The sequence below is a fragment of the Lynx rufus genome, unplaced genomic scaffold, assembly GCF_022079265.1.
Source record: "Lynx rufus isolate CCGP_SWC_20201006 ecotype Redwood Valley unplaced genomic scaffold, mLynRuf1.p SCAF_26, whole genome shotgun sequence".
In the NCBI taxonomy this organism is placed as follows: Eukaryota; Metazoa; Chordata; class Mammalia; order Carnivora; family Felidae; genus Lynx; species Lynx rufus.
The window spans coordinates 7,039,020-7,056,315 of record NW_025814841.1 but is presented as its reverse complement, the minus strand read 5'-3'; the positions used below and the strand labels follow the sequence as shown (position 1 = coordinate 7,056,315).

Sequence of the window (17,296 nt, the reverse complement as noted above, 5' to 3'; positions counted from 1 at the left end):
ATCAACATATTTTGAGTACCCTTGGTATCCATGGCATCAATTCTTAGGAGTGACAGAAACCCAGATAGTGGTGGAGAAGAGGTGTCTTAGGCCCAATTGCAACTGTGGAAGCCAGCAGCAAAAATGGAAAAAGACAAGGGGTCAAGACCTCTATCAGCTGTATTACTGACTGGAGGAGGCAGTGAAGCACAACTCCATGAAGGAGATATGGCTGGTGATCCATAGGAGAGTCTATGATATCACCCATTTCCTTAACAAGCATCCTGGGGGAGAAGAGGTTCTACAGGAACAAGCTGGTGCAGACACAAGTAAAAGCTTTGAAGACGTAGGCCACTCCTCTGATGCCACAGAAATGCTCAAGTAGTACTATATTGGTGATGTGCATCCAAGTGATCTTAAACCTGAAAGTGGTAACAAGGACCCTTCAAAAGATACCTGTGCAAAAGTTGCTGGTCATATTGGATTTTGCCCATCATAGGCGCTATTGTCTTAGGTTTCCTGTATTGTTACTACATGTTGGAAAAGAAATCCTCCTGGAAGTCAGAAAGCAGATCCATTGGGACTGTGAGCTAGAGGCTTGTTTGGAGGCTGAGTGGTGCCCTCTCCTAGAATCCTGCCAGTTATGTGCATCCCCCTTGGAGCCCAGATGTCTGGCCAGACATCCACCCCAGACCTGGGGCCAGTGTCCTTCATCTCCCAGAGGCTTACTCCCAAAGCACCCACTCATTGTTCTGTGTCTCTGCCAGTGGCTCCTCTTTCTGCTGCCATTCACCATTGCATTTCCATACTTTGTGTTACAATTACAATCCATATGTCCTAGTGACATTGTCCTTTGGTAACAATGACTGCCTTCCAATACTTGAAATGCACATCAGACATTCTTAACAGGGCAACACACTCCGGTTTTGAAGCTTTTCTTTTTCCATTGAAGTGTATTACACATACACATATATATGTATTTGAATACATATGTACATATATATTTGAATATAATATTTGAATTTATATGCATATATAAATCTTACAAATGCATCTGGACACTGTGAGAGAATAGGGAGAAAAACAGTGCAAGTATCAGGTACAGCCTTTAAGAGATGGTTGAAAAAATAAATCTAGTCCTACAGAAAGATGACTCTCAATAACGTAACTGTTGGTTGAATGAATTCAAGAATATATTATAGATGCCAAATGATGGGAATGGATAATAAATACTATGGAATGTAAGAACAAGAAGTTTCTTTGAGCTGTATTAGTAATGAAAGAAATGATATTTTCCCTGAAAAAATGGGTAGGAGATGAATTCTGTGTGTGCATGTGTGTGTGTGCATGTATATGTGTGTGCGTGTGTGTGTGCATACGTGTGTGTGTGTGTGTGTGTTTAGAGAGGTTCTTTAGATGGGGAGAATAGTGAGCAAAAATGAAAGTAGGTAGGGAAAGCCTTGTTTAAAAGGCAGCAAGTTCCAAAATGAACAAATCAGGAGACTATAGATGCTGGAGAGGATGTGGAGAAACGGGAACCCTCTTGCACTGTTGGTGGGAATGCAAATTGGTGCAGCCGCTCTGGAAAGCAGTGTGGAGGTTCCTCAGAAAATTAAAAAATAGACCTACCCTATGACCCAGCAATAGCACTGCTAGGAATTTATCCAAGGGATACAGGAGTACTGATGCATAGGGGCACTTGTACCCCAATGTTCATAGCAGCACTCTCAACAATAGCCAAATTATGGAAAGAGCCTAAATGTCCATCAACTGATGAATGGATAAAGAAATTGTGGTATATATACACAATGGAATACTACGTGGCAATGAGAAAAAATGAAATATGGCCTTTTGTAGCAACGTGGATGGAACTGGAGAGTGTAATGCTAAGTGAAATAAGCCATACAGAGAAAGACAGATACCATATGGTTTCACTCTTATGTGGATCCTGAGAAACTTAACAGGAACCCATGGGGAAGGGGAAGGAAAAAAAAAAAAAAAAAGAGGTTAGAGTGGGAGAGAGCCAAAGCATAAGAGACTGTTAAAAACTGAGAACAAACTGAGGGTTGATGGGGGGTGGGAGGGAGGGGAGGGTGGGTGATGGGTATTGAGGAGGGCACCTTTTGGGATGAGCACTGGGTGTTGTATGGAAACCAATTTGTCAATAAATTTCATATATATAAAAAAAATAAAAAATAAAAAAAATAAAAGGCAGCAAGTAAAAAAATAAAATAAAATAAAATAATAAAATAAAATAAAATAAAATAAAATAAAATAAAATAAAATAAAATAAAATAGAGGCAGCAAGTTAACTAATTTGCTTAGGGTAAGAGGACACTAACAGTTAAGTGAATAGTATATAACACATACCAAACACTGTGCTAAACACAATTCACATTATCATATTTAATCCTCACAACAGGTGGGATTCATAAGGATTTATATGTGGTAGTGTGGGGTGAGATAATGGAAGATTTTGGAGCTAGACTAATGACTTCAGACATTATCTTGTTATATTTTCTTATCCAGCTCCCTCTCCATAACGCACTGCAATTATTCTAAACCCTATTTTCCAGCTCCATAAAACGCCCATTCCACTTCACCAATATATCTGCATTCCAATCTGCCAGCAGATTACTTTGCAGCTTCTTCTCAGACAAAATGTAGGTAAAATATGCTTCAGTTTCTCAGGGAAAAGGTAGGTACAACGTGCTTCAGTTTCCACTCCCCAATGAAGGAGACACTGTTTGGCTAACTCAACACCCATTCCCAGTGACATAGCTTTATAACTAGCACCACTGACATACTGATAAAGCTAAATATTCACTTTCTAAGACCATCTTGCAGAGAAGGATTGTCATGTGATATCGTTATGACTAGTGAGATACAAAATGAAGTCTGCTGGGGAGATTCTAAGAAAGCTTGCTTTTCTGACCAAAGGGAAAAGATTAATGAAAATTGCCCTTCTTCCTTTATGATTGGAAAGCTTGATGTCTGGAGCTATAACATCAATGAACATGAAAGAATGGCAAAGAACATTACAAAAATTCAGGCCCTAATTCTTCTGATCCAGGGAAGCAATGCTGGCAGCTACCTACCCTCAGATTTCTTATTCTGTCAGAAAAATAAGCCCAATTTGTCTATGCCATAGTCAGTCAAGTTTTCTGTAATTTGCAGCTGAAAAGACTTAAATTATTTATCAACAAATACATCCACCTATACTTAGCCTTATTTCCTTCCATCCTGTCTCAGGAAAAAGTGTCCTATCTCCTGTTGAAGGTTAATCCCATGGCCTTTGTTCTTGAACTCTTCTTTCCATTCTCCATTGAAAATATAAACCTTTAGGGTGCCTGGGTGGCTCAATCAGTTAAGCATCCAACTCTTGAATCCAGCTCAAGTCACGATCTCACAATTAGTGAGATTGAGCTCCACGTCAGGCTCCATGCTGATAGCACGGAGCCTGCTTGGGATTCTCGCTCTCTCCCTCTCTCTCTGCCCCTCCCCAGCTCACGCACATATGCATGCACTCTCTCAAAATAAATAAACTTTAAAAAAAAGAAAATACAGACCTTCTTCTTTCTCATCAATCTTTAACTTCTTCCTTTTCACTAGATACTACTCTAAGCATATTAACAAGCTCAAGTCTCTGCCACCTTAAAATACCTTTTCCCTGTACAGAAAATCATCAAATTACAAAAGAAGAGAGCAAGAAAAAAAGGAACAAAGGAATTACAAAATAGCCAGAAAGCAATTAATAAAATGACAATGAGTCCATACCTATCAATAATTATTTTACATGGAAATGGACTAAACTCTCTAATTAAAAGGCACAGAGTAGCCTGGATGCTCTCATAGATCTGAAAGGAGTATAAATTGTTACAACTCCTATTAAATACAATTTGGTAATATCTTAAAAAATTTTTAAATCACATGAATTTGGATTTAGAAATTCTTCTTTTAGGAAATTATCCTGTAGACATACGCATTAACATGAAATATAGCAAATGTACAATATCCATTACAACATTGTTTTTAATAATGACAAATACTGGAAATAATGTCCATGTCCCTTAATAGAGTACAAATACAACAATACTTGGCATAAAATGAAAGATAACCAGACATAAGGAGAGATAAGATTATAAGAACAAGAAACGACAGAAAACACAGATTATAGTATATCTATTACTGTAGTACATTTACTGCTATGAAACACTTTAGATAAATTCAGTAAAAACAAAGATACATAGGGGCGCCTGGGTAGCTCAGTTGGTTAAGTGTCTGACTCTTGACTTCAGCTCAGGTCGTGATCTTACGGTTCATGAGATCAAGTCCCACATCAGGTTCTGCACTGACAGAGCAGGGCCTGCTTGGGATTCTCTCTCTCCCTCTCTCTCAAAACAAATAAATAAATATTTTTTAAATATTAAGAAAAATACAAAGGTATGCAATAAGTGTATAGCATGATACTATTTTTGAACCATGTATATATTTCCAATTTTGAAAATAAAATAATTTAATTTTTTTTTTTTAAATTTTTTTTTTCAACGTTTATTTATTTTTGGGACAGAGAGAGACAGAGCATGAACGGGGGAGGGACAGAGAGAGAGGGAGACACAGAATCGGAAACAGGCTCCAGGCTCTGAGCCATCAGCCCAGAGCCCGACGCGGGGCTCGAACTCACGGAGCGCGAGATCGTGACCTGGCTGAAGTCGGACGCTTAACCGACTGCGCCACCCAGGCGCCCCAATAATTTAATTTTAATAAATGACACACACAAAAAACTCTCTAGATGTTCTTCACTGCATGGGAAACCAACTCCAAATTCCCTAATGTGACATAGAAAAATGTCACTATCTGAACCTCCATTATTGTTTTAGCTTTTATCTTGCCTTTTTACTGTAATACACTATATCTAGCCAAAACTTAAACATAAAAACAATGCATAGTTCTCAAAATTCAACTTTTCTCTCAGTTCATACCTGTATGTCTTTTCACTTGTTTTATCACTTGAAAAATTAAGATAATGTCTTCTTCATGGGGATGAGTTCATGGGAACTAATATAATGCAAGAAAAGTATCTATAACCAAAACTTATTAACTGCTATTTTTGGAATTAGCAGACAAGGTGATTTAGACCAACTCTCCCTTTGAAGACCAACTAGATAAACTGAAAAAAAAATACAAAAATTAATCTGCTAGAAAAAGAAATTGAGTGCTAACAATGTAGCTAAGAATTTAGGGGCCAACAGAAATAAACCCACAATTATATGGTCAATTAATCTTCAACAAAAGAGACAGAATATGCAATGGGAAAAAGACATTCTCTTCAACAAATGGTGCTGAGAAAACTGGATAGCTACATGCAAAAGAATGAAGCTGGACCACATTTTCACACCACACACAAAGATAAACTCGAAATGGATTAAGGACCTAAATGTGAGACCTAAAATCATAAACCCCTACAAGAAAACACCAGCAATAATTTCATGGACATCAACCATAATCACATGTTTCTAGATATGTCTCCTAAGGCAAGGGAAACAAAAGCAAACAGAAACCATTGGGACTTGATTAAAGTAAGTGCTGTGCTTCTTCACAGCAAAGGAAACAACCAAAAAAAAACTAAAAGACAACCTACAGAATGGGAGAAGATACTTACAAATGACATATCCAATAAAGGGTTAGGAACAAAAATATATAAAGAATTTACACAATGCAACACCAAAGAACAAATAATCCAATTTAAAATTGGGCAGAAGACATGAACAAACATTTTTCCAAAGACAGCATACAGATGGCCAACAAACACATGAAAAGATGTTCAACATCACTCATCATCAAAGAAATGCAAATCAAAACTACAATGAGATATCACCTCACACCAGTCAGAATGGCTAAAATCAAAACCACAAGAAACAAGTGTTGGTGAGGATGTGGAGAAAAAGGAACCCTCTTGCACTGTTGGTGGCAATGAGAACTGGGATAGCCACTCTGGGAAACAGTATGGACGTTCCTCAAAAAGTTAAAAATAGAACTACCCTACAACCTAGTAATTGCACAATTTGGTATTTACCCAATACAAAAACACTAATTCATGTATGTATATTGTACATGTATGCATATTGTACAATTATGGAGGCAGCCGAACTGTCCATCAATAGGTGAATGGATGAAGACGATGTGGTATGATTTTATATATGTGTATACACACACACATACACACACACACACATACACACACACACAATGGAATATTATTCAGCCATAAAAAAAGAAATCTTGCCATTTGCAACAACTTGGAAAGAGCTAGAGAATATAATGTTAAGTGAAATAAGCCAGTCAGAGAAAGAGAAATACCATTTGATTTCATTCATATGTGGAATTTAGGAAACCAAAAAAAATAAGCAAAGGAAAAAAGAGACAGAGGGAGGCAGACCAAGAAAGAGACTCTTAATTATAAAGAACAAACTGATGGTTACCAGAGGGGAGGTAGATGGGGAGATGGGCAAAATAGGTGATGGGGATTAAGAATCATTTGTGATGAACACAGGGTGTTGTATGGAAGTGTTGAATCCCTATATTATACACCTGAAACTAATATTACACTGTGTTAAGTATACTGAAATTAGAATAAAAAACTTTTAAAAAGGTAACATAATGGACAACATAAAAGAAGTGGTATATATATACAAGGGAATATTATTCACCATAAAAAAATTATGAAATATTGCCATTTGCAACAACATGGATGGATCTAGAGAGTGTAATGCTAAGCAAAATAAGCCAGTCAGAGAAAGATAAATACCATGATTTCCCTCATATGTGGAATTCTAGAAACAAAACAAATGAGCAAATGGGAAAAAAAGAGAGAAACTAAAATAACAGACCCTTAACTGTACAGAACAGACAGATGATTGTGAAGGTAGATGGGAGGGCAGGGGAAAAGAGTGAAATAGGGAAGGGGATTAAGAGTACACTTATCTTGATGAGCACGGAGTAATACATGGAACTATTTAATCAACTATAAACCTTATAATTTAGTCAACTATAAGCTAATATAGCATTGAAACTAATATAACACTATATACTAACTACACTAGAATTAAAATTAATGATGATTATAATAATACATTAAAAAAGGAATAAATTGAAAAAAGGAGTTTGGGGGCCAAAACTCATTGAGGAAAAAAAATTCCCAGGGGTGAGGATTCTGAGAAGACGTCAGAGTAGGAAGCACCAGGAACCTACTTCCCCACCTAGGCAATAATTGAACTGGCAGAATCTAATGTAACTATTTCGGAGCTCTGGAATCTACTTAAGGCTTTCAATTTCCAGGGGAAGGCTTGGACAGTAAACCGTGGTTAATTTTGGTCAGTTAGAGCTCCTAGCACAGCAGCATTTACCCTTCCCCCATCCCCAGCCCTGTGGCAGACAGCTGAGCAAGTGTTCCTAGAGCATTCCGCACGCAGCTGCAAGAGCCAGGGTGAGCAGAAAGGACCATGTCTACCAAATATCAGGCATCTGTGTTCTGATCTCTGATCGCTGCTGCAGATCACAGATGTGCAAGAGGCAGGTGGCCATTGTTGTAGCACCCAGTCCTCCTCAGGCTGAAGTGACTTCCAGGGAATTTAAAGAGACATTGCCCTTCCCCACCCCCACCCCCACCCCCACCTCCATTTTTCTCTTTTCCTCCTTTTAGAAGTCAGATATTAAAGATTAGGATACTCAAATGCAACTGTATATGCAGGGAAAAGTTAGAAAGTAACCACACATGGCCCGGAAAATGCACATACTAGGAAAGACCTAAGAAGACCCTAAGTTTTACCTCAGGCTGATCCTAGGCACAGTCTACAAAAATAAAAAAAAATTAAAATAAATTTAAAATGGTGAATTTTATGTTATGTGAGTTTTATCTCAAAGGGAAAGAATGAAAGTGAAGTAATAAATTAGTAAACAAAAAATGATTCCCCAACAGATCCCACACCAAAGTTAACATCAAAGGGTATTTATTTAGGTTGAAGGAAAATAATCCCACTTGAAATAAAGAACAACGAAAAGAGTAAATATGTGGGCAAAGCTAAATGAATAAATATACTGTGTTAAATAATGACAATATTCTTGAGAGTCTTATGACTTCAAGTCAAGACTCAAGTTTGAGAAATACCAAACTATTGAAAAAGACCAAATGAGAGCTGGAGGGCAATCTTCTCAGAAGTCTTTTGGTTGTACAGCTCATGACAGGCTGGAGATGAGAGGCACCATCCATTTCAAATTACTCATCTCAGGAGTTGTGCTCCTAATTTAGACTATGCCTGACTCTAATACCTATCACTGAAATACAAGGAACTCATGTAAAAACTATCTATGTATTCAGTTTTGTATTTCAATTCAATTGTCAATTCTTCCAAAGTCTTACCATTGCAGAATAACACTTGGCACGTAAAAAGCCACACCTACCCTTTCTCAATTGCATCGTCCTTCGAAGAAATCAGATACAAAGACTTGCTCTTCCAAGGTTTTTGAACTGCCGTTTTTGCTCTAGGTGGTTTCTTGGGAGATTTAGGATGTTGTAATAAATTGGATTCTTCTTTCTAACAAGTGGTAAAATAATAAACCAGTGAAAAATGAGCCAATATGAAGGGGAAACAAAGCATAGCTCTGTACATATACCTTGAGTTTGTTTTGATCACTAGAAGATCTCCTCTCTCGCTCTACTGTGCTTCCCACTAGAATAAAAATGTACTCCTTCCTAAACTCCCACTTTTCTACAACCAACATGCTGAATCCCTGACAACTTCTTTAGAGTATAAGAAAGGCCAAAGGCTGGTATACCCCTACTCATATCATTGTGAAAGAAAACTCTTTCCTAGAGGGAGAACCTCACAAAACCTTTTCTTTATTCTACAATCAAATAGGTTTTCATCTATCTGGGGGGTGGAGATGGGAGGATGAGGAATGGAGGTAGGAAAGGAAGAAAGGATACCACTGGTCCATACTAAAGACCTATATCTTAACAAAACTATTTCCTTCCATTTTTGGACATTTTATTTTTGTTCCCATTCTTAAATGTTATTTATGGTAAAAAGTCAACTATTTGGTAAAAGCTACATGTATGAATCAAAAAAGTACAAACACTTAAAAGTCCAACTTTGATCTGAGTACGGGAGGCATACATAAATGTAACATTATATAAAATTTAAGAGTAAGGATTATGAAATTATGACACACATGGAAAAATGTGAGGAAGATGTTAGAAGAAATAATCAGAATACAGAAGTATAAGTGCATTAAAATTAAGATTCACAACAAGACCAAGAGAAAATAAGTAATAGTTGCTAGAAGGAGGTGAAATCAGGAGTGATTTGTCTCTTCAGTTTCCAAATTTCCAGTAGTTTTGTTATTTGAAAAACAAACGCCAACTTTTCTTATATGTCAACTTCTAACAGAATATAATATATGTTCCTGGAGAGCAAGGAATATATTTGCGATGTTTTATTACCCAGAACACACAATAAAATCTTATATACACTCTAGGTCCCTAACAACTACTAATATTTTCTTAAGAATTCCATAAATAAAATTAATTACTTAAGTATGTTTTACACATAACTTCCTAGGTATCAGGGCTCACATCTGTTTCAGTAATTCAGAACACAGCACGACATTAAGCAACACTCAATAAATGAGTGGTACCATAGGGGGCTGAGCTTATTAAAAGAATCATACAAAGCGGTCAAATTCATAAAAACAGAATGTAGAATGGTGGTTACCAGAGGCTGTAGGAGGAGGAGAAGGGGAGTTGTTTAATGGGTATGTAGCTTCAAATCTGCAGGATAAAAAAGTTCTGGAGATCTGTTTCACGACAATACAAATATACCTACCATTGAAGTGTATACTTGAAAATGGTTAAGATGATAAATTTTATGTGTTTTTCACCACAATGAAATAAGCTTTCTTTAACATTTATTTATTTATTTTAATTTTTTTTTTTCAACATTTATTTATTTTTGGGACAGAGAGAGACAAAGCATGAACGGGGGAGGGGCAGAGAGAGAGGGAGACACAGAATCGGAAACAGGCTCCAGGCTCTGAGCTATCAGCCCAGAGCCTGACGCGGGGCTCGAACTCACGGACCGCGAGATCGTGACCTGGCTGAAGTTGGACGCTTAACTGACTGCGCCACCCAGGCGCCCCTTTTTTTTTTTTTAATTTTTTTTTTCAACATTTATTTATTTTTGGGACAGAGAGAGACAGAGCATGAACGGGGGAGGGGCAGAGGGAGACACAGAATCGGAAACAGGCTCCAGGCTCTGAGCGGTCAGCACAGAGCCCGATGCGGGGCTCAAACTCACGGACTGTGAGATCATGACCTGAGCCGAAGTCAGACGCTCAACCGACTGAGCCACCCAGGCACCCTGAAATAAGCTTTCTTTAAAAAAAAAAATAAGTGTATTATGTAGAGAACTTCCAGATTTTTGCTTGGTGTGTTCAAAGAACAACAGAGAGGCCAGTGTGATTGGAGTGGACTAAGTTAGAGAAGAGTGGTAGGAAATGAGGTCAGGAAGTTAGCAGGGGGAGGGATAGCTGTGTAAAGACCTTGGATTTTCCTCTGAGTCAGAGAGGAAGCCACTAGAAAATCTAGAGCAGGTGAGTGACCTGATCATGTATTTTAAAGGATCACTCTGGCTGACTGGTGGGGAACAAACTGTAGGTTTTCTTAATTCATAACTGTTGCAGCATGTACGTTAACAACAACCCCCCAAAAAGCTTATGATGAAACTTAAGTATTAGTGTACAAAACCCAAGCGTGGATATTTTACCATACACTTGATAAGGAGATCGAAGTATCAATGTCCACCCTACCTGCATATCAGATACCTGTGGAATGCACGATTTAGGTCTTAATGGCAAGAGGGTTGCCATTTGTGGAAAAGGGTCAACATCCTTCCTTGGTTTCTCTTGACGGAGATGCCAGAATTTCAGTTCAGCACTAGCATGTTTTGCTGGGGATGAATGACTAACACAGAATCTTGGCGCCCTAGTCAAAGGAAAAACAAATTCAAGGTTAAGCTAGACAGTAAGTCTCCAAAATGGAAAGCCTACAAAATCTATAATACCAGTGCTCACAATTATCAGTCTTACCAAACCCTTTTTCTAAAAATTTCCACTTCTGTTTCTGATGCCTGGCCTTAAAAATATACTTCTCTATGATATACCAACTGCCTGAAATCACACTCACTCATATAAAGAGGCAATATACATTAGGAAAAAATAATAAAATTACATTCAAATTACTGTCTGCTTGATCAGAAAAAGAAGTCTCATATCTATTTGACGAAGGAATTTTTTTAAAAAACTAATTTATTTTTAAATAAATTTTTAAAAATAGTTTCTAGAAAAATGAACATAAAATGCACCTGTGATCATTTTAAGGCAGTTTAGTATTTATCTATACCAAACAAAAACTAGTAGATGAAATTCACATTTTAAAATATATAAACATTTTTAAATGTTTACCTGTACTACTAAAGTGAATTGTGATTCCTATGATCTATTTTCAAGCCTTAAATCTGAAGGTAGGAATTAGTTTAACAACAATTTATATAAATGACAGACTAACACTACTTCCAGAAACCCAGGAAAAAGAATGTTTGGCACAATGTCAAGGCCATACTTAATTGGATGGATATCCTGGTATTTAGTCTGTGGGCTCTTTATTGGCTAGAGGGTTAACTCCAGCTGTCAGGCCTGATGCTAATTGCTACTTGGACCAGGTTTTCCCCCCCGATGCCACAGCCCAAAGACTAATTCCCACTCCATATTTCAGGTCTTGGTATAAAATTGCTTCCCTCTAAAATAGAAAGAAAGTAGATATTCCCCTGATGTGAACACAGGTTGGGAGTGGAAGAGAATCCAAAGTTCAAATTCATTTAAATTCAGAAAGCATACTGTATAAATCTGAGTGGGCATCCTAACTATATTTCAGAACCCTTACTTGCAGACTTGGAAATATCCAAAATTACCTCTTATTCTCATATCAACCAATAAGTGGGAATATCTACAAGATCTTATCCAATAAAGCATACATGTACTAACTGGGAAATCTAGGTGTTTCAATTTTCTGATTTCCATCATTATACTCATATGGACTGTGTAAGTCTCTGCTGCCCCCACCATTTTTAATATTCCACTCTTATTCCATTCATAGAATTAATTTTTATTAGCCACTATGTAAATTCACCAAATATTGTGGAATAAGCGTCACAGTCAATCCTAAACTGGTGTTGTATTATTTTTCATGCTTCCATCATATGAGTTCTCATTTACACTGATTGCACACATCTTAATTCTCAATCTCTAGAAGGTGGGAGAAGGCATCTGTCACATAATACTATCAAACATCAAAGGAACTGTATCCAATACGATGTGTGCGTATGTATGTATAGATGTTTACGTGTGTGTGTGTGCATAAGCGTGTGTATATCTCCCAATAGAAAAATGGGCAAATGAGATAAAAAAGCAAATCACAACAATTGAAATCCAAATGACTAACAAGCACTGAAAAGGTTATCAGCCTCACTAGCACTTGAGGAAATGCCAGTTACAACCACAGGACACCAATGACACACCAAGACACGGCAAAAATTTTGAAGTCTGACAATACTAAATGCTACCATGGATTTATAGCAATGGGTACTTTCATATTCTGTCAGTGAAAGAATAAATGGGCACAGCTGCTGTAGAAAAATGGTTATGTGTACAAGAATACACATTTCAGCATTGCTTTTGTGAAAAGTAAGAAACAACCGAAACGTTAAAGAAATACCAATATACAATGAAAATTATTAAAATTCTTTTTTTTTTTTAACGTTTATTTATTTTTGAGACAGAGAGAGACAGAGCATGAATGGGGGAGGGTCAGAGAGAGAGGGAGACACAGAATCCGAAACAGGCTCCAGGCTCCGAGCTGTCAGCACAGAGCCCGACGTGGGGCTCGAACTCACAGACCGCGAGATCATGACCTGAGCTGAAGTCGGACGCCCAACCGACTGAGCCACCCAGGCGCCCCTAAAATTCTTAATTACAGACAAATCTTCCATCTAATGTTGATAGAAGACACAAAAGAAAGCATACAACATGATTCCATTTACATAAAGTTGTAGAACAGGCAGACAAAAGTATACATTTAGGGATTTATTTGCATACATCATTGCTAAAACTATAAAGAAAAGAAAGAGGGTGACAATCACAAAAGTCAGGATAGTGGTTGCCTCTGAGGAGGAGTGAGGATATTGTAATCAATAAGGGATCTTCAGTGATCTTGGCAATGTTTTATTTTACAGCCCACGTAGTGGTTACCTAAGTATTTGCTTCATAATATTCATCAAATGGTTTATGTTTTAGTTTGAAATTTAAATACACATGAGTTAGCTAGATCAAGAAAAAGATAAGAGGATTCTGGGAAAATGGCAATGTGGCCCAATTCATTTTTCTACCTCTCAGAATCCCTCCATACAAACAGGACAACTAGATAGCAAAACTGAAAACTCATGGACAACATTTATAACAGAATGTTAATGTATCCCCACAAACACCAAGATACAAGTAGGTAGGACAGACTACTGTCAGCCACAAGACATGCATGGTGTTGGCACGAAGGTAGAAGGAAGTGTCTGACAGACCTGAGAATGGAAGAGCACCAAAACAGCTGGAAAAGCAAAGCAGGTCCATGTGAGGGCTCTAGCCTCTCTAATACTGAGTACACACAAAATTGAATCACATTGCTATTTACCAATAATGAACTAGAAAGCTATATTTATAAAATATAAGCTATTATACATGCAACAATTTGAATGCATTATGCTTCAATGGCATTTTGCTGTCAACAGAGGTCAGTCACAGGTTGCATACTGTATGATTTCATTTATGTGACATTCTCAAAATGACAAAAGTGGTGACAAGTAACAGACCAGTGGTTGCCAAGGGTCAGGAGTGGAGAAGGAGTGTAACAAGGTTAGTGTGAGAGTTTGGAGGGTGACAGAAGTGTTTGCATCTCGGGGGGCCTGGGTGGCTCAGTCGGTTAGGCGTCTGACTTTGGCTCAGGTCATGATCTCACAGCTCGTGAGTTTGAGCCCCGCATCGGGCTCTGTGCTGACGGCTCAGAGCCTGGAGCCCGCTTCTGATTCTGTGTCTCCCTTTCTCTCTGCCCCTCCCCCACCTGTGCTCTGTCTCTCTCTGTCTCTCAAAAATGAATAAGTGTGAAAAAAAATTAAAAAAAAAGAAGTGTTTGCATCTTGATTGCCATGGTGGTTACATGAAGCTCTACAACTTGACTTGCCTACATGTTAATGTAGAACATAGAAAAGAAGGAAAGAGGAAGGATAGCCTTTTCAATAAGTGAAGATGCACAACTGGATATCTATAAGTAAAAGCAAAAATCTCTCAAAAAACAAAAACCAAAGCAACCAAAACTTGACCTAAACCTAACACCTTATACACAAATTAACTCTAAGTGGAGCACAGACTTAAATGTAATACATAAAATTAGAAAGATTTTAGAAAACAACATAAAAGAAAATCTTTAGGATCTAGAACTAGGCAAAGAATTCTTCAGTTTGAAACCAAAGCATAATCCATAAAAGGAGGAGCTGAAAAATTAGACCTCATCAAAATTTTAAAATTTTGCTCTGTGAAAGACCCCCCCCCTTTTTTTTTCTTTCAGATAGTTATATTTATTCTGAATAGTAGGTGCAGGCAGCAACATTTTACATAGGAACATTGTGTTGGTTGAATAAACGTGGCCCAAGACCTCTTTGCCTCTACCCTGATGAAATGTTTGGACTGAAACTTACCTGAAGCCCTTGATAGAGACTGTCCCCCATAGGTCACCCTCCCAGGGACAATCCCACATGTGATGAACTTCAGAATTTCTCTTGCAAGGTCTTTCCTTACTTGTCTTCATAAGCATCTGTTGCTTGGTTTGTCCTGTTTTTTTCTTCAGTTAATTATGGTCTTCATAACTGAGTATGGTAACTTGAATTTGTGAAAATTGCATTTTCCATTTGTACCTCCAATTCCAGTCCATCACCACAGGGTTCACTCTGTTCTCTTCTATTTGTAACTCTCTTCCACATCGATGAGAATTCTGGTTCTCATTATCTATATAATTTTTACTATTTTGCTTAATCTAGATTTTTTTAATACAAGGATATAACTCAAGAACAGCCAGATAGAAAAGATGTATACAATAAGGTGTGTGGTAAGGAGTATAGAGCTTCCATGCCTTCTAAGCATACCACTCTCCCCAAATCTCCATGTGTTCACCAACCAGGAAGCTCTCAAAGGCCCTTTGAAGAAGTCTTTGGAAAGCTTGTCTCTGAAAAGACAAGCTAAAGGCTGGGAGAAAATATTTGCAAACTACATGTCTAATGATTAGTATCTACAATATAAAAATAACTTTAAAACTCAACAATAAGAAAACAATTAGCAAATAGACAAAAGACATGAACAGATATTTTACTGAAGAGGATATGCAAATGGCAAACAAGCACTTGAAAAGATGTTCAGCATCATTTATCATTAGAGAATGGCAAAGTAAAAACACAACAAGATATCACTGTGCACCTATTAGAATGTGCACATATTAGAATTTTCTGTTAAAAATAGAAAATTGTGACAACACCAAACAATGTCAAGGATGCACAGAAACTGGATCCTTTTTACATTGCTGGTGGGAATGTAAAAATGGTACACCAACTTTGGAAAATAGTTTGGCAGTTTCTTTTAAAACTAAAAATAGACTTACCATGTGACCCAGTAATCTCACTCTTAGACATTTATCCCAGAGAAATGAAGATTTATGTTCATTCAGAATCCTGTACATGAAGGCTCATAGCAACTTGATTAGTAACAGTGAAAGAGTGGAAACATCCCTAGTGACTTTCAGTGGGTGAATGGATGTATAACGTCCATACAACAGAGTGCTACTTAACAATGCAAAAAAAAAATTATTGACACACACAGCCACTTGGATGGATCTCAAGGGAATCATGTTGAATGAAAAATGTAACCCCAAAGATTACAAATTGCATTATTTCATTAAATAATACATTGGTGGTTTCCAGGAGTTAGGGATGGGAAGAGAAGGAGGTGGGCATAGTTGCAAGAGGGCAGTACAAGGGAAGTTTGTGGTAACTGTTCTGTGTCTTGACTGTGGTGGCAAATTCATGAATCTCTAATGTGATAAAATTGAATAGAACTAACTATACACAAACACACAAATAAGTGCATGCGTAACTGGTAAAATATGAAAAAGACTGGTGAATTATATTAATGATGTCAATTTCCTCGTTGTGATATTGGATTAAGTTATGCAAAATGTTACCATTAGGGGAAACTGGGTAAAAGCTACACAGAATCCTCTCTATTACTTCTTACAACCGCATATGAATATATAATGATTTCAAAATAAAAAGTTAAATTAAAAAAACATTTCTACTGTATAGTAATATTTTATTAAGTTGGATGGTGTGTACATAGGCACCCACTATAATTTATACCTTTCTGTATGCCTTAAATATATGTTTTTTTAATTAATTAATTTATTTATTTAGCTTTCTTTTTAAGTTTTTATTTAAATTCCAGGTAGTTAACATACAGTTTAACGTTAGTTTCAGGTGTACAATATAGTAATTCAGCACTTCCACACAGCACCGGTGTCCATTACAAGTGCACTCCCTTAATCTCTATCACCTATTTCACCCATCTCCCCCCACCCCCACTTCCCCTCTGGTAATCATCCATTTGTTCTGTATGGTTAAGAGTCTGTTTCATGGTTTGCCTCCCTCTAGTTTTTTTACCTTTGCTTGTTTGTTTTGTTTCCTAAATGCCACATAGGAGTGAAATCATAAAGTATTTGTCTTTCTCTGACTTATTTCACTTAGCATAATATTCCCAAGCACCATCCGTGTCATTGCAGAGGACAAGATTTCATTCTTTTTTATGGATGAGTAATATTCCATTGTATATCTATACCACCTCTTCTTTATCCATTTTCAGTTGATGGACACTTGGGTCATTTCCATAATTTGGCTATTGTAGATAGTGCTGCAATAAACATTGGGGTGCACGGATCCCTTAGAACTAGTACTTTTATATCCTTTGGGTAAATACTTAGTAGTGCAATTGCTGGATCCTAGGGTAGTTGTATTTTTAAATTTTTTGAGGAAACTCCATACTGTTTTCCAGAGTGGCTGCACCAGTTTGCAATCCCATCAACAGTGGAAAAAGATTCCTTTTTCTCCAGATCTTTGTC

The 17,296-nt window shown here is 37.3% G+C and overlaps 1 protein-coding gene and 1 pseudogene across 1 annotated transcript in view; one reads left to right on the top strand and one right to left on the bottom strand.

Moving 5' to 3' along the window:
- Positions 1 to 17,296, bottom strand: part of RGS22 (regulator of G protein signaling 22) — a 173,534-nt gene that overhangs the window by 103,231 nt on the left and 53,007 nt on the right. Inside the window, exons 11-12 of the mRNA XM_047088840.1 lie at positions 10,846 to 11,020; positions 8,440 to 8,573 (exon numbers count right to left, since the gene is read on the bottom strand). Coding sequence (XP_046944796.1) covers positions 8,440 to 8,573; positions 10,846 to 11,020 — 309 coding nt within the window. The remainder of the gene's footprint in view (positions 1 to 8,439; positions 8,574 to 10,845; positions 11,021 to 17,296) is intronic.
- Positions 72 to 573, top strand: LOC124518962 (cytochrome b5 type B-like; annotated as a pseudogene).